We start from the raw sequence: 24993 nt of genomic DNA, 5'->3' as shown, positions 1-24993 counted from the left end.
AGCTGCAGAGAGTCTGGCACCCAGCCTGCCAACGCAAAACAAGAGATTGGCACAAAATGACAACTCCAGAATAAAAATAAAATTTTATTAACCTTCAGAAACACAGACCAATACAACGGGAGAAGCCCACAACTGCGGCCCTAAAAAGGGGGTCTTTGATTTACATGTCCCTCCCACCAAATGGAGGCAGGATTTTCCATTAGTTCATTACCCCACCCCCCAATTCTAAGCCACTTGCAGCCAGGTGGGCCATTAAAGACTGCAAAAGAGATGGTTAAGACCACCCCAGCATAAGAGGGGACTTTAACCTGGTGGGCCATTAAAGATGGTTAGATACCCTCCTACCAAAAGAGATGATTAAAGACCCCCCCCAGAATAAGAGATGGTTAAAAGAGCCCCCCCAGAATAAGAGATGGTTAAAGAGCCCCCCAGCATAAGAAGGGTTTTTAACGGCCCATCTGGTTAAGGAGCCCCCCCCCACACATAAGAGGGGTCTTTAACCCGGTGGGCCATTAAAGATGGCTAAGGACACCACCCTCCCCTCCACCAAGCATAAAAGGGATGCAAGGGGGGGGGTTGGGACAGCAGACCCCCAAAAGTCCACTCCAGGCCTAATGCCCCCCATCTCTCACACAGAGACTTAATATTTAATTTACAACATGAATATATAAAACATAAAATAGAAAAATAATTCATTTCTTTATTATTATTATTATTATTATTAATAAACAGAATAATTAAAATACATTTGCATAAAACACAATCAGACCTTTGACGTTTTTTCTCCTTTTTCAGTACAAGGTGCTCAGAGTTTGCAGTTGCAGTGCTTCAACGCTTCTGATTTTGCTCCCCCAAACCTCAGCTGTTCGCAAAGCATGAGCAGCAGCAAAAACAGAGGACCCCCCAAACCCCCCCCCCAAAAAAGAAAGAAACAACAAGTCAATCCCCACGAGTCTCTGGTGGCAAGCAAAGTGAGCTGGTACCACAGCAGAGGGGCACAGTGGCACCGGCGTGTCACCACATGACCATGTCAGTCCAAACCGCTTGCGTGCCCTTTTGAAATGTGTGTCACACACCCAAACTGTCATGTGACTCACCGTCCCTGGCATGACTGCCACTTCTTGTGATCATTAAAGTGCACAATAAAAACAAGGAGAGGAACCTAAAAAAAAAGAAAAAAAAGAAAAAAAGAACGGGGGGGGCACCTGGCGGGCATCGGGCGGCTCACAAATTCGCACATCTGAGGATCTGCAGGCTGGGCAGTCCAAAGCCGTCCTCTTCTTGAAAACTGCCGTCCCAAAATTTGACCCCCCCCCATTATGTCCCCAGCTTTAAAAAAATCAAAATGACCGTGCTGACACCAGGGGGAGGCAGTCTCAAGTCCCGGTGGAAATTGTCACCTCGCTGTCACACGACAGAAAATCCCAAGCCAAGTGCAGGCGGGTGGGCGAGGGGGGGCCGCACCGGGTCAGCAGACGAGCTCCTGCTGGATCTCCGGCCGGGCGCTGAATGGCTCCTCAAACGTAAAGCTCTTGCGCACCACCTCAAGGTCGCTCTGGCAGATGGTGTAGGACAGGACGAGCTCCTCAGCCGAGTCGGGGCTCTCGGGGTCCGACTGCCCGGCGTCAGACTCGCTCAGGGGCGTCAGGGCATCGGGGTGGGGGGTCAGCCAGGGGTGCTGTAGGCAGTCTTCAGCTGTGGCCCTTGCCCTGGAAAAGGAAAAGTGGCACAGAATTAGGATAAGCAAGTGGTGTTTGGGGTCTGACAAGATTAACTGTTCGCTAAAAGCAAGCAAGCTTGATGGAGTGCGTGGTGGTCTCCGTTTGCCTGCCAACTTTCTTCTGTCCCGAGTGCAAAGAGGCGAGTCGACATCCTGGCAGAGCCATTGGGCACCAGTTGGCACTTCAGTGACACCACAGAGCAAGAGGGCGACTTTCATCGAGTCAGCATTAGTTAACTGGCACCAGCCATAGAAGGCCCCCCTGTTATGGAAATCAAATGCAAATCCACGAGGAGCAGACAGGCGGAGAACCGGTTTGGCATCGCGTGGAGAGCTCGGCCCGTTTGCATAGCCTTTAAAATTTGGCTGGCGGGGAGCACAATGCAAATCGGAAAGGAAGAGCCCTCACGGCACACAACGACAGAACCGCCCACCGTTCTCCTTGGGATGCATCTGGGAATTCAAGATCACAGACAGACAAAGCCCCCCACATGGGGATAAGCCAGCGGGCTCAGGGGGCGGAGCCAAATTCGCCAGGAAAGCAAAAAAAAAAAAAAAGAAGTGCGAAGAGAGACGTACCTGGGGCTTTTAACCAGGAGAGACTTGATGAAGTCCACGGCCAAGTTGGAGACCCCCTCAAAGACATCCTGCGAGTAGCTGACATTCACCTGGGAAATGTTCAGATACGTCTCCTGCTTGTCGTCTCCGAGAAATGGCGACTCTCCGGTCAGCATGACGTACGTCAGGACCCCGATACTCCTGGCAAAGGACCAAGCAAAAAGAAGAAAAAAAAAAAAAAGTCAACATGGACATGGAGACCACCCTATTGCCCAGAGAGGATAGTGAATCAGGAAGTGCAACAGATTAGCAAGGAGGAAGTGAGGACAGCGATGAAGAGGATGAAGAGGCCGTTGGTCCAGATGAAAAACCTGTGGAGGTGTTGAGGAGAGATGGCAGTGGAGTTTCTAACCTGATGGTTTAATGGGATCTTGGAAAGTGAGAAGATGATGAGGAGTGGAGAAGAAGTGTACTAGTGGGCCGATATTTAAGAATAAGGGGGATGTGCAGGACTGTAGTAACTACAGGGGGATAAAATTGATGAGCCACAGCATGAAGTTATGAGAAAGAGTAGTGGAAGCTCGGCTAAGAAGTGAGGTGATGATTAGTTAGCAGCAGAATGGTTTCATGCCAAGAAAGAGCACCACAGATGTGATGTTAGCACTGAGGGTGTTGATGGAGAAGTAGAGAGAAGGACAGAAGGAGTTGCATCGTGTCTTTGTGGACCTGGAGAAAGAATACGACAGGGGGCCTCGAGAGGAGCTGTGGTATTGTATGAGGAAGTTGGGATTGGCAGAGAAGTATATGAGAGTGGTACAGGATATGAACGAGGGGAGTGTGACCTTGGTGAGGTCTGCGGTAGGAGTGACGGAGGTGGGATTACATCAGGGGTCAGCTTTGTGCCCTTTCTTATTTGCAATGGTGATGGACAGGTTGACAGACGAGATTAGACAGGAGTCCCCATGGACTGTGATGTTTGCTGATGACATTGTGATCTGAAGCGAGAGTAGGGAGCAGGTTGAGGAGACCCTGGAGAGGTGGAGATCTGCTCTAGAGAGGAGAGGAATGAAGGTCAGTAGGAACAGACGTGTGTGAATGAGAGGGAGGTCAGAGGATTGGTGAGGATGTAAAGAGTAGAGTTGGCAAAGGTGGATGAGTTTAAATATTTGAGATCAACAGTACAGAGTAATGGGAGTGTGGAAGAGAAGTGAAGAAGAGTGCAGGCAGGGTGGAGAGGAGTGTCAGGATGGGTATCAGCAAGAGTGAAAGGGAAGTTCTACAGGACGGTAGTGAGACCAGCTGTGTTATATGGGCTGGAGACGGTGGCACAGGAGACAGAGCTGGAGGTGGCAGAGTTAAAGATGTGAAGATTTGCACTGGATGTGACGAGGATGGACAGGATTAGAAATGAGGACATTAGAGGGTCAGCTCAGGTTGCACGGTTGGAAGACAAAGTCAGAGAGGCGAGACTGCGTTAGTTTGGACATGTGCAGAGGAGAGATGTGGAGTATATTGGGAGAAGGATGCTAAGGATAGAGCTGCCAGGTAAGGGGAACAGAGGATGGCCTAAGAGAAGGTTTATGGATGCAGTAAGAGAGGACATGCAGGTGATAGGGGTGACAGAACAAGATGACGAGGACAGGAACATTTGGAAGAAGATAATCTGCTGTGGCGACACCTAATGGGAGCAGCCAAAAGAAGAAGACCACCAGGAGAGTGCTGTAGTAAAAGGAGGAGAAGAAGAGTGGAGACAGTATGTGGTTTGTGATGTTGTGAAAGTAGACTGACATCTAGAGGAGGGAGTTATCTGGGTAACCTTAGAAAGTGACAGAATATTAAAACCACAAATTGGGGGGTCACATTTAAACATGGGCAATGATGTAGTAAAAGAGGTGGACACATGAAGAGGGCATAGCTTTAGTAAAAGTGGTGAAAGAAAGACATGAAGTACCTTAGTTAAACATGGAGGTGACATTCAGAAGCCTTCAGTAGAAGGTGAGGGTGACAATTATACATGGGCTTTGGTTTAGTAAAAGGCGGCAGCAGTGACAGTAGAGGGCAGGGCAGGAATAAAAAAAGGTGGAGACACCAAGAGGGTGGTGCTTAGTAAAATTAGACAGTGACATTTTATAAGATGGTGGCACTTTATTGAACAAGAGGGTGACATCATTAGTAAAAGGAAACACAATGCCAAGTAGTAGTAGTGGCAACAATGGCGGAGCCAAAAAGAGGGTGGCGTTTTAGAAAAAAGGAGGAGACATTTATAAGAGAAGAAACTTAGTAAAACATAGAGGTGACATTTAAACACAGGTTTTGATTTTTAGCAAAAGGTGGCAGCAGTGACTCTAAGAGGGTGGGGCCGAGGTAAAAGTAGGCGGGGACAGTAGAGGGTGGGGGTGGAGTAAACAGACAGTAGAGGGTGGAGCTAGCGTACAATGAGGTGGAGACAGTAGAGGGTGGGGCCAGAGTAAAAGGAGGCCGATACCTAGAGGGCGGGGCTGGAGTAAAATTAGGCGGAGACAGTTGGGCAGTACTTTAGTAAAACCAGGCAGTGACATTTAGAAGTACACACAGTACCTCAGTAATAACACAGGAGTGATATTCATTAGTGTGGTGCTTTAGATAAAGTAGTAGTGATATTATAATTTGGGTTGTAGTTTAATAAAATAAGGCAGTAGCAGTGCCACAAATAGGGTGGAGCTTTAGTAAAAGAGGGTGGTGACAATTAGAAGAGAGTGGCACTTTAGCAAACGAGTGACATTAAGATGGTGGCGCTTCATCAAAATAAGTGAGTTTCTGAGGCTGGTGGTGAATTTCAGAGGACTGAGGTTCCATGTGACCATTAAGAGGGTCTAAGGTTTAGAAGAGGCAGGACCTTAGTAAAAGGGGGGTGCAGCACAGTTACAGTATGGGGGGATTAAAAAAAAAAACAAAAAAAAAAAAAAGACTGGGTAATGTCTTCGAGCAAAAGAAAGTAATGACTTTTAAAAGGTGGTGATGGAGTTGCTAAAGTATCCAAACGTACAAGATGATGATGACGACATCTTAGAGAATTCTGTTTCTGTTCTTTTAATAATAATAAAAAAAAGGTTGTGATGTGTCAAGAGGGACTTTTTAGAGGAGTGGGTGACAACAGAGTGCAGACGAGTGTCTTACTTGATGGTGAAAACTGAAGAGGGAATATCCTAATAAAAACGGTGGTACTGGTAGCAATGATTCAGATTCAGTGGAGTCCAGAGGGGACACTAAAGGGACAGAAGTGACAGAACAGCAATTTGAAGGTGTCACTTACCACATGTCTGTGGCTGTGCTGATCGGATCGTAACTCAGGATTTCAGGAGCTGGAAAGGAGAGATCATCACAACACAACATGAGACCAAGCAGCTGCTGCACTACAGACCACTGAAGCCAAACTGAAGAAGGGGCGGTCAACAGTGGGGGGGCTTTACTCACCTACATATTCTGGCGTTCCCAGAATCTCCCGCACTTCCTTCACATTGTCCACTTGTCTAGACAGGCCAAAGTCCACTATTCGGATATCCCCCAAGGGTCTGCTGCTTGTCAGAAGAATGTTCTGGGGCTATAAGGAGACGAATAAAGAGGAACCCTGATCAGATGGTTCACGCAGAAATAAGACTGGACCACTGAGGGTCAGGCAGATCTGGGTTGGCGCACGATGGTGATGGCAGGTCGAGCTTCACAGGCTAAAAAGGCCCACCGAGTACTCGCGCCAAGTCCAGGGTCAGCGCACAGAGAAACTGCAGACCAACGCTGGCCCATTAAAAGCTTGTGGAGCAGAACAGGCGAGTAGGGGGTCATCGCTAAGGGCCCTGCTGTGAGGCCCAACTCAGCTTTCACAGCACAGCCACGCTTGGCCAAGTCCAGTTCATGAATTGCAAATAGCGTTCAGGGCATCTTGTGACCGTTTATACATTTAAAAAAAAAACAAAAAAGGCAGCTCAACAAATAACAGTGGACCCCTGGAACAAACCAGAACTAAACCAAATTCAGAACCCCCCCCATTCATGGTCATCGGTTGAGGGGGGAGATGAACTGGCCTGGAACTATTAAGAGCAAGGCAGGAATGAGTAGGGGACAGGGCATCAGTCCATTAGGTGGCCACCATCCAAATGACACCATTTAAGAACGTTTAGGGACACGGCATCAATATCTGGTAGGCACTCTTTAAAGTGAGCGATTTAGGCACAATGGAGAGAACATTTGTGCTACTGACTTTGCGGTGAAAAAGAATAAATAAATATAAAAATAAAATCCCATAAGAACAAGAACACCACACAAAGAGTGACCAGCTGGGAGATCTGAAACTGATGTCCTCATGCAGAAGAAAACCTGCAGCCACAGGAGCTCCCTAAAGACTGAAACTAAAGCAATCAGAGCTTTTTCTTTTAGTCCACCAGGGGTCGCTGTCACTATTAGTTATTTGTGAGAAGTTGGGCAGCCTCAGTTTAGGGAGTCAGCGCCTCCTGTGAAGGAGCGGAGGACTAAGACAGAGCACCCCCTGCTGGCTGATAACTCTGTTGTTTTGGATTTCCCACATCTATTGAGACACCCTTTGCACACCCAACCTACCTGGAAGGTGGTTTTTTGGTGTGTGGGGGAAGGGGGTCTCTCTGAATTGCCTCTCTCAAGATTTCGATTTTATTTTTTTCTCCCATCCCCGTATGAGCGGAGTGGTGGCTCTGAGGCTAGGGATCTGCACTGGCAATCGGAAGGTTGCCGGCTCGAATCCCGTAAATGCCAAAAGGGACTCTGCTCTGTTGGGCATTGAGTAAGGCCCTTAACCTCCAATTGCATCCATCCCTGCATGTAGGCCCTCCAACCTGCAGGGAAAAACTTGGGGGTCGTTGGCAGAATTGGTACTCCAGCCACCATAAAAAAAAAACCTCCCAGTGTTCCTCTCCATCTGAACTAGTGTGGTGCTGAGGTGTCACCCGGGGCCTAATTTGGATCCCGAGTTGGTTGGTCATGCGGTGGGTGCGGCCATGCACTGTATCAGTGCCTGCTCCTAACCTCTCTCTTTCTCCAACAAGGGATTTTGTTTTTCCTTGTTAATTCAGGGAGTCAAGGCTGGCTTTGGTGGGGGCCTACTAAAGCCCCCTTGAGACATTCCATCTGTCATTTTTGACTCCACAGTTTATTTATTGTAAACATCCTGTGGGTTTGGCAGGGGATAGGGTTTTAAGTGGTTACCTGACTAAGGCTTGGGGGTCTCACCAAATCGGATTGCCAAGGTACTATTTAAAAAAAAAGGGGTCAGTGAGCTGCTCTCCAGATACTTTAGATCATGGGTCTTCAACTCTGGTCCTGGAGGACCACTGTGGCTGCAGGTTTTCATTCTAACCCTTTTCTTAATCAGTGACCCGTTTTTGCTGCTAATTATCCATCCACCCATCCATTATCCAACCTGCTGTTATCTTCACTACAGGGTCACGGGGTGCTGCTAATTAACTTTTTTATTTATTTGAAGTGATTTGTTCTTGAAGTCTGGCAACCCTTAAATTGTTTCTTTTTCCTTAATTAGCAGCCAAACAATCATGAGACAGCAAAACAGCAAACTATGTCCATCATACAATATCTGAAAATAAAAAAAAAGAGGGTCTCAGGAATGCTGATCTGCTCAGGACCACCAAAACATTTTATCAATGCTCTTGGAAAACAGAAATTCAATAATTTCAGAAATGTCTGCTATTCTATTGCACTATTGAGAGCAGCAACAAGCCATGGAATTAAAAGAAAGAGTTTATTTAACAACAAGACTCGGCGCCTGATTGAGCAATTGGTTGGAGTTTGAGGCCCTGACTTAGGTGGTCTTCTGTTGGCTCACTCACTTCACATTTCATTTCTGTTCGGGTGCCATTGAAGGAAAAAAATGAAGCAATTCAGGGGAACAAATCTTAAGAGAAGTCAATTAAAATGAATTCACAGTAAGTTAATGAGCAGCAAAAACAGGTCACTAATTAAGTAAAGGCGTTAGAATGAAAACCTGCAGCCACTGCTGCCCTCCAGCACCAGAGTTGGGGACCCCCCGCTTTAAAATTCCTTCTGACCAAGAAGTGACCACCACTTCACCTTTTAGGAAAGGCCACTGCCCACCACAGAGTCATAACACCACCAAGAAGGGTGCAGCACCCCCATAAGTAATGAACTCAAGCTGAACTGATCGGACAATCAAAAATAAGCAGCTCAGTGCAACTGAGAGCCTCCGCCTCCATCATCAGCACCCACCTTGAGGTCCAGGTGAACCACGTTGCTCCGGTGCAGGAATGCCACCCCGCTGAGGATCTGCCTGACCAATCGGATGACATCCTTCTCTGTGAAGGCCTCGTCGTTGTCTGCAACGCACTGATTGAAAATCTCACCACCAGCGGCGCTAGAGAGAGAAAAAAAAAAAAAAAGACCACCATGTTTGTTTGTCCTGGTGTATGTTATGAAGTATCGATGCATCAAGCATTCCAAAGGCGCCATATAAAGGCGCACACAATTTCCTCTTTGTGGACCATTACAGCAGTTAGCCTGGACAATTCTAGGGGCTTTTGAACGACTTCGTCCAGGTTTGGACATTCTGGGGTGGGCGTTTGCAGGGGTTTCTTCTTCTTCTTCTTCTCCCACCCTCCCCATCAAGTCGACTGACCACCAGGGGTTAAGCTTACAAGACAATGGCTTGGCATGAAGAGACAAAGTCTAACAGCTCCACCTTGATCCGTACCCTAAAGCCCCCCGACTTGCTCCAACGTCCCCTCTGGAGGTCCCAGTCTGTAACGAGTCCGAGTTGTAATCCTAGTTAAGAGTCCCCAGAGAGTATCTCTACCATACAGGAGCACTAAAAGGATGTCACTGACATAGCCCTGCAGCGGTGACACTGTAAGAAGGTGGCCCCTCCTGGGAGTCACCCCCCCATTTTTTTTTTTTTAATTTTTAAATCCTTCACACTTGCTTGTCCTCCATGCCCACTGTAACTTCAACGTTCCTAACGCAGACTGTATAAAGTTGTCCTCACAACACAAATGACATCGACCTGACGGGTGACGACAGAAGCACATCTTAAATATCAGGAGAAAGGAAGGAAGGAAGAAAAGCACCTGTGCCATCCCCGGAACAGCCACTAGGTGCCCCTATGGGCCACTCCCGGCAATCCCACATACTCAAAAAGTCACCAAGGAGGCCTGGCATCTCCTGTGCTGCATGAAGGACGCCCTTTGGGTCACCAGGAACCAATCCAGGACTCCCAGAGCCTTCTCAGAAGTGACAAGGGACGGGAGTGGGGCCATTAAGAGCAAGAATGCAAGCTGGTGGACAGACCCCACCACAACAGTAAGGCACTCACTCTGCCCCCTTAAAATGGCTGACTAAAACACAACTTACTGGAAAGAGCCAAAACCTGGTAACTTATAGACACCATTTGTCACTGGCACCCATCATGCTCAGTGATGCCCAGACAACTCAGGACATGGCATCTTATAGACAGAGGTGGATGCCACCATTTGTCAGTGGCACCCATCACGCTCAGGGATGCCCAGACAACTCAGGATGTGGCATCTTACAAAGAGCTGGTATGCTCTGCTGATGAATGAGCACAAGACTTTCCTCGATCAAAAACATTATATAAAAAAAAGGCAGTGATGCCCTTCGCCAATGGGCAAGCGGCTGCCTGCCCAGGTGTTTACCTTCAGTTTGTTTTAGTGGCGCAGATGTCACCCCCTGTGCACAGCATGGAGGTTGGTGGACATGCCATACAGACGAGGCCCAGCAGGCTGGGATTGAGAGTCAGCCACGCTAAACCCTGTGCCACCGTGCTAGTGATCAGACAAACGAAGGAGCCTCAGGCGGACCAAAGGCTGCTCCGAAAGTCTCAGACGCGGGTGGAGGACCACAAGGGGAACGTTTTCCCCCAAAGGCGTTTGACCAACACCAACGAGGACGTCATTAAGCATGTCTGGGTAGCCAGTGTGCCATCACATCTCCCCCAAATTGTTTTTTTTTAAATATTTACGGATTCTGCGTCAACCACACGACTCACCGTATGTCACCCAGTGCTCCTCTAAGCCCAGCAGCACACCACCACCTTAGCCCATGAAATTTCACAAAGCCACGAAAACGCACACGAAGGAAGAGGAAACCGTCACTTGAAAAGTCAAAAAATAAATGACAAGGGACAGGGTGGCACTGTCACAGGTGAGCACAGAGACACTTTTTCCTTTTTAAATCCCCTAGATGGTGACACGAGCCGCTCCGCTCGTCAAGATCTCCTTATAAGGTAATGCTGCTGCCGACGCTGTGCAGAGGTGTAAACCGGAAGTCGCGGTGACACAGATGACGCTGTCAGCCTCTGGGGTCTGTGGCCGAGGAGAAGGAAATCAAACCCGGCATCGGTGACACCAGACGTGTTCTCATGCAGCCCGACGAGGAGCAGAGAAAGCCACGCATCCTGCCCAAACTGTGGCACTGGGGTCGTGAAAGGCTCATCAATGGGGGGGGGTCAGAGGGGGCACAGGACAGATGTTTGGTGCTCCTTCCCCACTAAGCAGTAAGAGACCCCCAAAAATCCCACAGAAATGTGTGGTCACAGCTGCCCGAGTAGCCATCGACGAGCACCACACCAACTAACCCGCTGCCTCGGCCCAAAACTTTCTGGTTCCAACTTCAATGTAACCTCAGCCTCAAATGGCTAACTGGTAGAGGTAAAGGGGGGGGGGGGGGCTCTTTAACCCCTTCCAGTGGTCCCTATGCCAATGTGCCACATAGTCCTTTGACAGCTGGCTCAAATCAGGTCAGAGGGATGGCGATGGGGGCCATGGACGGGCAGCAGTTTCAACATCGTACCCTAATCCCACAGGACACTTACTACTCCAACACCAGGATGATTTCAGAGGTGGTCTCGAAGACCTCGTGCAGGGCCACCACATACGGGTTGGACTTGGTCATTTCCAGGATGGCCACCTCATTGATGATGTCCATGCGGCAGTCGACACCCTTGCGCCGTTTGCGCAGAAACTTGGCCGCATGTTCATTCCCGGTGGTCTTGTCCACGCACTTCTTCACCACGGCGAACTTCCCCCTTTAAGAAAGAAGAGAAAAAAAGAAAAAACAATCAAGGAGACTGTCATCACTTGGGCACAAGGGGGCACACAGCATAAAATGGCTTTTGAGCCCTACCAGCACATGGCGATGTTCAAAGGGTACAGTGTAGAAAGGTGGACAACACATGGCACCGTTTATGAGGGTATGGCCAAGGCTGGCGAAACACAGTAGACCATGATGAGGTCAGCAGGTCACGCAATGCCAACCAAATGCCCGGTTACACTATGGCGAAGCTTAGAGTTGTGGGACTCGTGAATGACGTTGCAGGCGTCATGTGACCTAACGACATATTGATTGCGGCCCTCAGTTAGGACCACCTCAGGGCTGGCATCACATTACCCATCTTCATGTCAAACTAATGATGGTGTCCACTGGATCTCGTCATGATGATGATGATGATGATGAAGGACAAGTCAGACTCATATGAACAAATGGAACAAATTTAGAATAGCACCAGGAAACATACGGACCCCCAGTCCTCCAATAAAGGAGGGTCATACGGAACAAAATGAACGTCTCCACTTTGCCAAGACAGGGATTGTTTTTTCCACGTGACCTCCTTCTGCCTTCCTCTTCATCACAGGCGATGATCAACACTCCCACAACCTTTATGAATCTGGAAGACTTACGGCGTGTCCCGGGTGTATGCTTGGTTATCAAGAGAGGGGCTTATGAGGATGGAGCTTTTATTGCCCACCAGTAAGACGTTCGGGAGATAGCTCCACTTTGTCTCTCGCTTTACTCTTCCAAGGATCCGCTCAAAATGGTTCAACTTTCCAGAACATTACAAGGGAGATTTCGATGAAGTCCAACGGTGAGGTAGAGACCCCGGTAGCCAGCGAGGTAACCATGGCACAAGTGCCCAATGGTCAGCGGATGCCACAGCGGTAGGTGGTTGTTCTTCTCATCACATAAATCAGCCTTTGCAATTTGCTCAACACTCAGCAGATGTGGCTGCTCCTCTTTTTCTTTCTGCAATCTCACCTTCTCAACACCTGCAACCCAAGGTTGGTGCCACCCAATTTTTTTTTTTGCTTTGCCAGTGTGTATCCCCTGTGGTGGGCTGGCCCTCTGCCCTGGGTTTGTTCTTGCCTTGCGCCCTGTGCTGGCTGCAGCAGACCCCCATGACCCTGTGTTAGGATATAGCAGGTTGGATAATCACTGACTGACTGTGCGTATCCCACCATAAGATTTCAGTTAAGACGAAGATCAAAGTCCTCACCCCAGTAGCTCGTGAGTCATCACATGACAGGCTGACACAACCCCCTAGTATTGATGTACTTTATTAATCCCAGAGGGGGAAGTGGTCTTTTCGCAGGACTATTCGGAGGTTGGAGTGCAGGGGCAGCCATTGTACAGTACTACCACCCCACCCCCAGCAATTTTCAGGGCTCAACAGATCCCATCTGGTAGTAACGGGATTTGAACCGGAAACCTTCCAGATACCTTGAACATGTATACATGCTAATGAGAAAGGCACTATATAATTAAAATGTATTATTATTCATAAAGACATAAATGCAGAGTATTGATGGCATTTACACAACAAAACCAGATCTGAATCAGATAATAGTATAAAAGCTCAGGACCCACATGAAAGGCTCTTTTTCGAGGAGCTGGGGAGTACCGGTGGGAAGGATTACACTACTGACCCAAATCCTACCTTCGGATACTCCACAATCTCAACGGCCAATCCAAGCCGGCCGCTCTTCTCTTTCACATTGCTGCACCACTTCACAGCAGTCACCTGGAAAGCCGTCAAGATCGCTGGCTTTGGGTTAGGCGGTAGAGCTCACCAAAGGTGAGTGGGACATCAGGCGCATTTGGTGTAACGGGCGTTTCATCCACACTGTAACAGCCTGTGTAGTGGTGGGACAATGCAACACACGGGTCAGTGGGTGGTTCGATGCTTGTACCGGCATCTTCGGAGGACCCTCCTCTAGGTAGACGTTTTGACTGACGGTAGTTTGAAAGCAGTGATGACCCCGATTGTAATGGAATCCAAGGAGGTCTCTTATTTGGACTGTAGGCAGGCTGATGCTGGCTATTCCTGCAAAGCGCCGTTTCTGAACTGCCGAAAGCTGGTTGGTCGCCAGTTGCTGCTGTTCAAAATGAAAGTGGGCTGTGAAGTCATTCGCCGCTCCAACAAGTGGCACTCGAATCATGAAAGGGGACCCTATCCCCCCCAAATGGGAGCGAGTTGGTCACAACACCAAAAGGATCGAGAAACACTGAATGGTCGGCCAGCACAGGGGGCTCCAAGTCCAAACTCTGTAGGGGTCACTTCCAGACAGCGTTACGTGGACAGGGTGGGCAGGTTGTGCTGTACCTGTACACACAGGCACCTGGCATCATTTACACATATTATTGTTTGATAGCTGTGAAAATTAAGAAAGACGACCCTTTTATGGTATGAAACCCCCTCTTTAATGTACATTTGTGGTCTTGAAGGGTCCCGTTTCCAACACGTACCATATGGCGATTCTCGAGGTCAACGCAGTACATGCTGGGTAAAAAAAAAACTGAAAATCCTGTTCCACAGAAGTGGCACTTTAGAAACAGCCACACTTGTCACCAGCATACCCTTTAAAATGGCAATGCCCCCAATTACCTCCCCAACAGGCTGTGGTTATGTCAAGTTCAGTTAAACATAAGCCTGGCACAGAATTTGGGGAGTTTAGAAAGAAAAGGTGGAGTCAGAGGATCAAATACCAGTGCTTGTCCAGGAAGCGTTTTGATTGGTCACCCCACCCCTTTAAATACCAGAAGCCAAAGTTAACAAATGAAAAAAACCAAAACACTTGAAGGGTGAGCTGTCAGATCTGACGAGTATCACAGGGTGTCGCTCGCGTGCACACACACATCTACTCACACATGCGCAGACGCAGGAGAGAGCGCGCACACACACACATACTCACACACGCGCAGACGCAGGAGAGAGCGCGCGCGCGCGCACACACACATACTCACACACGCAGGAGAGAGCGCGCACACACACATACACAGCGGATCAGCTGCTGCACACCACAAGCCACAATGGAAACTGCAGAGCAGATGGCAGGCGCTGGATCGAGTTTAAGTAAAAGTGTGGTGGCAACTCGAGCCGAGTAAACAGCCGTCTGCAGCACTTCCAGTGCGCCAAAAACAGTCAAACCAACCCAAATGTCGGCATGCGGTTCTGGGGGGATTTAAAGGTTGCCGTTAAAAAAGGCACTCCGCTCGCCAGGTACAACACACAGGACACTCGTTTTCAGAGAATTCCTGCCATGCCAAGTTAAGCCGAGCCAGGCCAAGCCGTCTCGGCACATGCTGGGGATCATGCAGGACGTCTGCTTGCCGGACCCGGGGGGCCCAGACACTTTCTGTTAGACTCTTTAGGCGTTTGGATAGGGGTACACACATGTCCACTGGGGGGCACTGGTGATGGAGCTCTAGCACACTGATAACCATCAGGCGAATATCACAGCTGCTTTACCTGCCTACACAACTCACAAAAAAAAAAGAGAAAAAGGGTACCTATCACACAAAATAGAGGCATAAGACCACCTTAAAACATCTGGTGCACACACACAGAGCCACACGCTCCACGATTGACAACCAAAGCCAGGATGTGGCTTGTCTATATATAAAGACACACGCACACACATTAACATTCATGCAAAACGCACCTTGTGACCCGTACAGGACACCCCAGGACCCCAGACAGTCACAGGGTTCAAATGAACCATTTGTAGTAAACAACCCCACCTCAGATTTCCACTGCAATCCCCCACAAACTCAAATCTTCTCCTTTCTTTCCCTCTCTTCTTCGTCCCCTCCACCCAGGTGACCCCTCCAAACCCAGACCCCCACACCAGCCATCTAATCTCACGTAACAGTTTGCCCAATTAGGACAGGATAGCAATGTGTATGTCAGCCCTGGAGCACAACTGGCACCAGAAGAACCCAAACAGAGCTATCCCCCATAATTAAGGTCCCTTACAGCCATCACAAAGTGGAGCCACACTAGCGGAGTACTGTCAGTGATCGGATATTGGGAGAGATAAATAAATCTCTTCATGGATGGCTGTCTCCCTCTGTCCAACCATTAAGGGTTTCTCCTAAATAGGAAAGGGAACAGGAACAACGCCAGACAGCATAGGCAGTCTGCCTGAGCAGCCAGTCAGTAATGGCCTCCCAACCAGGTAAGGGAATGCAACATATACCAGTCACGGCAATGGTCCAGGTAAGGAGTTGCCACCCCATGCCAGCGTCAGTTCAGGTAAGGAGACGCCACCCCATGCCAGCGTCAGTCCATCTATTAAGTCCATCACAGCTTTCATACACACACAGATATACACAGGCATGTGTAGAAATGCAAACCCATCTATCTATCGGTATGTCTCTGTCACACACCATAAGCACTAAGGCCAGCAAACAGACACACACACGTACATAAAGCTTTACAAATACCCAGCTAGATGTGCCCCATTGTGGGTGGGCAGACAGACACCCCCTATACACACACTCATGCATAAAGCTTTACAAATGGGCGGTGATTTGCCCCATTGCGCACGCACACACATTTTTACACAAGTGCACTCGCACAGCATCACAAATTCCATAAATCCACCAGTTTTTGTTTTTTCTCATTCCGCAGTGATGGGACGTCCGGACAAGTCAAGTCCCAGTCAGCCCCAAGGGGAAGGCAGCAGCCATTGAAGACCACAAAGACCTCGGCTGGGTGTCTGCGGAGCTTAAGCAAAGCGACATTTCATTTCATTTCATTCCATTCAGATGAGTGGAGTGGATCTGCGTGTGGAGCTCCTCGCCGAGCGTTGGCACAGCTAGACACAAACGTAACAAACGGCGAATTCCACAAGGAGAACACGCCGAGGACTGGAGGAGGGTCGACAGACAGGAACACAAAGCGACTTGCTGCGCCCGTTCAGTGCCAAGGTGAATGCCAGGTGCCCCACACAGAGGACGGGCACTGAAATGGGTTGGGAGTTCAGAAGGCAGGCAGGGAGACTTTGGGTTAATTAGAATGGTTGGCCTCTGAGGAGGCACATTAGCTTGTGATACTGCGAGACCACCACAGCCAGTTTATGTGAGCTCATGCCAATGGAAACCGTGGAGTTAGGGTGGCGTGGCTCCTGACCATATCTGAGATATGAAGACCAAATAGAATTCCTTGGCCTAGCGAAAAAAAAAAAAAAAAAAAAGAAAAGAAAAAAAGACCACTGAGGGGAGATGTGGATGCGTGTTGTTAAAACTTCTGATTATCATCACCTGAAAACTTGCGAACAGAATGGAGCCCCCCTTTTAAAAGTCTACAACAAGGGAGTGCCCTGTGACGAGAGATTCGAGGGGTCCTTGGCCAACCAGCAGTGGCTTAAGGAGGCACTTGAGGCTTATGAGACGTCACGGCATCCTGAGATGTGACGCCAATCAAAAGAGGGCAACACATCATCAGATGGAAAATTGGGGGGGGTTGTGCTAGTGAAGCTACTTGAATCTGCTTGGCTGTGCCTTACTCTTGCGGAGGTCAAAAAAGACAAGCAGTTCAGACCCCCATCACAACTCATTGTCCAAACTTCAGCCCCCTGACAGTCACACAATGGGCACTTCTAGCCTGCCATAAATCTTTACAAAAAAACGCTCCGGACCACCCAAATCTAACAGTGTGCCACCAACTTCCCCCAGTTCCTCGGATTGATGGCACCCCTCCACACTTCAAATTCTGCTTTGTGCCAAGTAGACATGTTTTTTTTGGGGGAAGAGATTGTGCTCCTGGCACCCACACCAGCACCACAGCATCAGTCCAAAGTGGAGCTCAGCTCATGGCAGCTGCCCTCATGTGGACGATTAGCCCCCCGTTAATACGTTACTTATTACGCCTATGTGACAAATGTCATGCGGCCCTTCAAGAATTCCCATATTTTCAATGGCCACCCCTGCCCCCATCCTGCTGCATGCAGTGTAAACAAAACAAAAGCCCCGACATAATGAGTCCAAATCAAGGAAATGGAGGGCTTGGGCACAAATGGGAACCAGAGGAGCCTGCGGCATTGCGACTGGGCTCGGGGTTATGTGACAGGACCCTCCATCTGCTGCCCTAAGTGGTTTTCTAATACCGGCAGCTGACAGACCCGGTTATGTGGGACAGTAGCGACTGAGGCGCAGTTTCAAACCGATGACCCGATATGAACTGGACATTCGCTGTTTATAACAGGGCATGACAGGCTTATGACGCTCGAGGACTTGTCGGGCTAAGGGGCTCCACCGCAATGTCACATCCCACCCAACCTCCAACTGGCACACCGTTACAAGTATAGCTTCTACTGCCCACAGTACGGTGACAGCAAAGGGGCGCTTCACGTGACAGGCAGATGCACCCATCACCACCCATTAAACCACAAAATCTCCTCCCCGCCCGGGGCCGTCTGGCAGCATTGGCAGCAGACAGTGTGACTCACGTCTTGAGGATCTGGTGGTACAAGATCAGCAGTTTGGATCGGAGGGTGCAGCAGTGGGAGAAGCCGGTGGGATGCCACGTGAGCAGAACAAGCGAGGGTAGACGGGGAAGCGCAAGAAGCAACAGGGAGAAGGGGGGGTATTTGACACGGAGTGCCCAAGAAGAAGAACAAGAAAAATAAAGGGCACAGCCACTCTGGCATACCCGTTACACGACAGACCAGAGGGCAAAGTGGGATGATCAGCCTCGAAGGACGGTCATGGGGTGGACCATGAGCAGAACACGGCAAACTTCAAAACGCATCCCAGGGTACAAAGGCGCTATATATAAAAGTTAGAAGGCAACACAATGCTTCGATGAAACAAATGCAAGGAGGCATTTGTGCACAAGTGGGGGTGTGGAAAAAAGTGGCACCAGGCAAGCGTGACTTTGACACTCGGGCACAGAGTTGACGCCCGGTTCCGCCAGTTGCACCAATGGCTGGCTGCCAGGATTTGGCGAAACAGACAAAGTTAAGCGCCCCCTAGTGGGTGTTTGCCCTTTGCTGAAATACCAGAGTAATCCTTACCGGCTTCAAAAACCTGGAATTACTATAAATCGCCACCCTCGGGCACCATCATTAAACAAGTACCACCTAACGTACCTCAAAATGCAGGAGGAACTCTGGGGAGCAGCGGCAAGAGGATCGGGCATGTAGTGGGAATACAAGGGATGGACTGGTGATGGCCGACACCATGGCACACTGGCGTGCCCAGCTGGTTCAAAACCGCAGAACAGAATCAGCTGCGGTACACTCAAGTCAAGCACTTTGGGCACACGTGTACATTTGTTATGCCATTTGAACTGTGACAATGTTAAATCTGGGCGACTTTCATCAGCATCAAGGGAAATGTAAATATTTTTCTTGGTGGATAGCGAAATCCTCACAAGCGCGTCTCCAGCACAGGAGGGAATGAAACTCTGGAAATGTTAAACTTACTCAACATCGGCACCTCGGAGAGGAAACAGTCGTTGGCTCTGGATTGGTTTCTTCTGTAAAAAGTTATTTTGGTATTTAGTTAAGTTGTGGCGTGCCAATGTTTATATTTTACACTGAGCGACTGGCACAGCAGAATTGATACCAGACCCCAGCCTGAAAGGCCAGGCACACAGTACAAGACCAGCTACCATCCCAGATGTGCACGGACACATGCCAACACCAGTGAATTACAGAAAAATCTGAAAAACAGATTTTTTGAAGTCTGCTCTGGAGGTGGGCATCGACTTTGGGACATCATGCCAGTCTACTACAAAACACACAAATGGCTTCATAAAGCCACTTTATGGCAGTGTTCTTGGGCACCCAGGAGGAGGACTTCCTGAACACACTGTAAGGAACTGAAAGGCAAACATGGATGGCACACTCTTTGTATAGGCACATGCGCCCAGGGCAGATCTCTCCACATGCCACCTTCAAAATTAAACATATACTCACACACACACACAAATGCATTCATCCTCCTTAATAAAAGAACAAGTGTCTGTTTGATTGCAGTGTCTTTGTGATTCCAACAGATGGCATATCACAAACATCCTCTTTAATAAAAAGGACAACTGTCTGTTCAGGTGCAGTGCCTCTGCGATTCCAGCAGATGGCATATCAAACATTAACACTGTTTTTAACGAATCCCATTCCAAACAACTCCAACAGATGGCACATCACAAACGTTAACACTGCTTTTACGTATTCCATACCAAATGGCACAGAGACATATGCATTATATTTGACATTCTAACAGATGGTACATATCCATTTATTTATGTGTTTAGACATTTATTTAGTTAAATAGCTTCTGCAAAAAGCCAAAAATTACCACCTGGGGACAAATAAAATTCTCTCTATGTATCACAAACATCAACACTGCTTTGATGACCCCCATACCATAACAACAAATACTTGTATTACTACGAAGGTTAATGATGCACCATCTGTTGGAATGACAAAAGAAATGTATTTTATTATATTATAAAATGTATTCCAATAGATGGTGAGCTGCACATGTTAACATGGAGGTCTACGTTGATTAGTTAGATTTCAACCCGGATAGCAGATCTAGTGTACTATATAGACAATGCGAACATCTGTTGGTCGGTCACACAATTACACTCGCAAACTAACGGGACCAGAACATTGAACCTTATGACCCAATATGTTCTGCAAATTAAAAACAAAGAAAATGAGATAGCAGAAACCTGGTGGGATCTTTACTGGTGAACAAAATCGTTTTCAAGAGCAATTTGAAGCACAGTCCCCACAAGGCCATCTACGGAAAATCCCCAAGGACACACGCATATTCAGAATTCATTTGTCAACAACGGGCAGAGAGAGAGTTTATGGCCGTTTATTTCTGGACGTCTGTAGCATCTTATTTTGGGACCGTAGGTCTGCGTCTTGTGACCATCCACTCCGCTCCGCGAGTATTTTATTATTTGTTTTGTACATGCAAATTGACCTGGGACAGCGCCAGAATGCCAAGAGTGAGTAAATGGCACACACAACTCTCCCAATTCGGGCCACTACATTAAACTCCACATCTACAATTCCTCCATATTATTTGGGTGTATAATGACATTTCTAAAAAGCCGTGGTACTAATCTGTATGTTTTCATGTCCATGATGAATGGTGATATAGCCAGTAATGGCTTGTACAATAAAAACACATCCAATGCTACCCCAGGACCACCGTAAGGCCACAGAGTGCCCTCCTGAGATCTATGGGTACCACAGATAAACAGAGAGAGAGAGTCGAGTGCAACTTATTGAGGAAGTGGAGGCAAAGGAGAGGAAGATGGCATTGTGAGAAATACAAAGAAATGCGGTTTCCTGCTAGCAACTCTCAAAGCTACCTCAAGAAAATGCACCTTGTGCGTGTCACACTGCCAGTCCTTTTAACAAATAAACTTAGCCATTTAAAAAAGAAAACAAATTGTCTATTAAATAAGCAAATGGCAGCTAACTTGTGCCATCAACACTGGGAAATCAAGAGCTGGTCCCATGCCTGGATAGCACTCTGCACCCATGAGAACTTTGATCATGCTCACGGATCACCAATTTTTTAAAAATGATTTATTTATTTTACCCAAATCAGTAGGAAGCCATTTGTAAAGCACACCTCCAAATGAAAGGCAGCTGGATGCACAACAATCTGTCCAAACGTAGCCCTTTAAACCTCCCAACAATGTAACTGGAGCCCCTCCTTGTGCACGGCAGCTCAGACTGTGAAGGTTGGAGGCTTGTACAGTAAAGACATGGAGAAGGTGGAGGACTTCACTTTCCAGCATAACCGCCAGCCAGATGATCTCATGGACATGTGCCTCACAAGAACGTTCATGCCAAGTTCCCATGACATTAAAAAAAAAAAAAACACACAGCATACCAATTGTCAAGCTGTCATCAGTAAACCCACGGATTGTGTGTTAACATTTACACCACAACACCAGTTAGTGATGGATCTCCAGCAGGCAAGGGTTGATTCCTGCCTTGCACCTGTTGCCGTTAGAACTGGACCCCTTCTACTAGAAACTCTCGAGTGCATAAAAATGTAGCTCAGGAGGCAATTAAAATTACACATAAAAGATATAATGCACATTTTACAACTTTTGTTTGTGCCAGAATGCTAATAACAACAAAATGACAAATCTCTACATTGAACTCCCGTTATATCGATGCATGCCGACATTTCCGAAAGCCACGGCACAACTCGGTTCATGTCCTGCATAAAGGGTGACAGATACGGTAATTGTGTACTTTTTATATAAAGCAAGACTCGAGCGCCTCACAAACCCGGACTAGATTTTTGGGGATCCCCACCACTTACTTCCCAACCCGGCGCATGCGTGTTTCTGCATGCACGACCCGATTCGGCGAAACGGTTCGACATTCCACTTCCACGTACCTGCCCAATTCTTTGCCTGCGACTTCGTAACTGCCGTTAAGGGGTTCCGTTCGGATTCGAGTTTGGATGTCTGACAGCATCCCGTTACGGTGCATCACTGCGGATTCTGGCATTCGAGCTCTTTCACTTTGTAAGCCTTTTAACCAGTGAACCAGCTGAGCTTTGCCGGATTCTCTCCGAAATTTAAAGCGCTCTGGAGTGCGCTATTGGTAGGATTGGAGATGTGAGGATGGCGTTCAAAAAAAAAATGCCAGGTGGTTTGAAGGAAAAGTCCAGCAACTTGACAAAGATGTTGTCCTCTTTGAAACTGATTCGGACGCCTTCCGCCGCGCGCAGACTTCCACGAAGACGCTTCTCGTCGCCGTGCTCGTTTAGCAAAGTTGGTGAAAAATACCCGTTCACTTCGACTACCCAAATGCAACCACGCTTATTGTGTATTTCCAGCACAGGTCCATAAGAAGTAGATAGAATAAAAAAATATATACTAAGTAATTAATAAAACGGAGACGCCGGTGTCCGGTCCACACCGCTGGAGCCGCAGCACTCTCCACCCCACTACACCAACTTCAGCACTCGAAGCCAAATGTGAAGCACGACGGTAAACGTCTACGCTACCTTTAAAGACGTACCGCCTCCTGCGTGACGTCACACGGAAGGATCCAATCGGACAAAGCAAGGGGCTGGTGCTTACTGCGAGGCTGCGGGCGCGCTTGTTTGGCGCTGTTATTGCGCTCCTCCGCAAGACGGACCGTCAAACCTGACTCTTTCTGCCTGGCTATCGTTTTACTGCCGTCTGTCATTGTGAGACGAGTTTGCGGGGTAGGCTCTGCTTCGGTATTGTCACCCGCCCCAAACAACCCCAAATCGCAGCCACCACCAGCAGTTTACAGCGTCGACCTCAACAGGAAAGCGCCAGAAGCGAATCGTTGATTGCTATCCCGCAAGTCAGTTTCTCAAGTAAGGGTAACACAAATGGCGGGGTACGCTGGAAAATTAATTTAAAAAAAGACGCACATCATCACTGCAGAAAACAAACTCTTCAGTCCACCCAGGATGTGTGTCGCCATTTATAGGCCAGCTTTACCAGTATATCGAGAAAACATCCGTCAGGGACACTTGTGCGCAACACGCGTCTCCATTCCAACAACATTTAAAAGATAGATCGATATGATGAGGAAAAATACCATCGAAGAAGACGAGCAGTTTCGTTACCTGCCAGGGTTTAGACAGTTCAAACAGAAGCGTCAAGAAAGCTCAGAAAGGTCTGATTGATTTGGAGAAGATCATGTCAAGAGGTACTGTATAGGTGCATGCGAGAGAAAGAAGCACCAGAGAAGTATGTGAGGGTTGTCCATTACAGGTATATGCATGAAGGACTGAGGACTCGGGGATAAAAGCAGGGTTGGGGTAACAGACTATAGAATTTTGAACCAGGGATCTTCTTTAAGCCCTTATCTCTGTGATCTCCTTATGGATGTGTTGACTTGTGAGATAAAAGACCAATCCCCCTGCTGCAGGCCATTTACTGATGACATTGTGTTGTTTAACACCAGAAAGCAGGAAGTGGAGATGAAGTTGGAAAGATGGAGAAGGGCCTTGGAAGACAGAGGACTGAAGACAGAATATATGAGTTCCAGTGTGGATCAGGAGTCAGAAGTTAGCCTCCACCAAGAGTTATTGAAAAGAGTCAGGTCAGCTTAGGTTGGGGGTGGCATGCCCTGGTACAGCTCGTTGCTGTACCCACCACACAACAAAAAAAGCTTGGGATCCTGGTTGGCAACCCCCAGGCAGACACATGGTCCAGTCCCACCCTCTGGAAATGACCACCTATCTACTGCAGCCAAGTGTTATGTGGACGTCACCTTGGCCTGGTCCAGCCACTTGAGTACTCAATAATGAGGATCCTGTGAGCCTGAAAAGAGTGGGAAAGCTTAAAGACTGAGGATCAGTGGTAGACCAAGATCTCAGATTATTGGATGGAGAAATAACCCACAGAGCACAGTGTGGGTGGAACAAGTGAAAGAAGGTATCAGGAGTGTCATGTGAAGGTTAAATGATGTATGGGACTGAAATATGACCAGTAAAAAGGGTGAAAGAGCAGAAATTGGATGTGGCAGAAATGAGGATGTTTAGATGGATGTGCAGAGTTACAAGAAAGGACAGAAAAAGAAACCAGACAATCAGAGGTACAACAAAAGATGGAGTGATACCTAAGAAAGTACAGGAAAGTAGGTTGAAGTGGTATGGACATGTGATGGGGAGAGACAATAAATATGTGGGCAAAACAGACCATAGTGTCAGACCTTTCTGACCTCTCATGTCTATCTATCTATCTATCTATCTATCTATCTATCTATCTATCTATCTATCTATCTATCTATCTATCTATCTATCTATCTATCATCATGTAGTGCCTTTCACATCTATCTATCTATCTATCTATCTATCTATCTATCTATCTATCTATCTATCATGTGTTTCATGCTATCTATCTGTCATATAGTGCCTTTCAGGCTATCTATCTATCTATCTATCTATCTATCTATCTATCTATTATATAGTGCCTTTCACATCTATCTATCTATCTATCTATCTATCTATCTATCTATCTATCTATCTATCATCATGTAGTGCCTTTCACATCTATCTATCTATCTATCTATCTATCTATCTATCTATCTATCTATCTATCTATCTATCTATCATATCCAAAAGAGTGATGGGAATGAAAGTATAGATGAAGTGACAGTGTGGAAGGCCAAAGTAGAAAAAGTAAATATGTGAAGTCACATCTTTAAGTAAAAGTGCCTGCTCTGCCCTTTTTTCTATTGTTCCCCTGTGTTCTGAGATCATTCCATCCTGTCATTGATGTGGACCCCCAAGTACTTGTAAGAATGGACTCCCTCTGCATCCTCTCCCTGAATAGTGATTGGGCATGGAGGCTTTTTGGTGTGGTGAAAGTAAATAAACATCTCTTTGGTTTTGCTGATGTTGAGTTGCAGACAACTCTCAAAGTTCTCCCCGACTCCTTTCCAATCCCCCTTATCAATACACCCCCATAACTGCAGAATCATCTGAGAATTTCTGCAAGTGACCTGATCTGCGGTTACATTTCTAGTCAGAGGTGTACAGAGTGAAGAGAGAAGGTGACAGGCCTGTTCCTTATGGTGCTCCAGTGTTGCTCACACAGTCCTGGGGTCTCGCGACCTGCAGTCTGATGGTTA

General features: G+C 47.7%; 1 protein-coding gene across 1 annotated transcript; it reads right to left on the bottom strand.

Annotated features, from left to right (window-relative positions):
* Positions 1-64: 64 nt before the first annotated feature.
* Positions 65-22348, bottom strand: stk17al (serine/threonine kinase 17a like). Its single transcript, XM_039739919.1, has 7 exons — positions 21770-22348; positions 11142-11354; positions 8525-8669; positions 5732-5858; positions 5571-5619; positions 2300-2479; positions 65-1709 (listed from the first exon to the last, which is right to left on the bottom strand). The coding sequence occupies exons 1-7, from the start codon at positions 21880-21882 to the stop codon at positions 1469-1471; spliced, it is 1068 nt and encodes a 355-aa protein (XP_039595853.1). The 5' UTR covers positions 21883-22348; the 3' UTR covers positions 65-1468.
* Positions 22349-24993: the final 2645 nt, after the last annotated feature.

Source organism: Polypterus senegalus, chromosome 17, assembly GCF_016835505.1.
Source record: "Polypterus senegalus isolate Bchr_013 chromosome 17, ASM1683550v1, whole genome shotgun sequence".
Classification (NCBI taxonomy): domain Eukaryota; kingdom Metazoa; phylum Chordata; class Cladistia; order Polypteriformes; family Polypteridae; genus Polypterus; species Polypterus senegalus.
The sequence above is the reverse complement of the archived record's forward strand: the minus strand, read 5'-3'. Positions and strand labels throughout refer to the sequence as shown.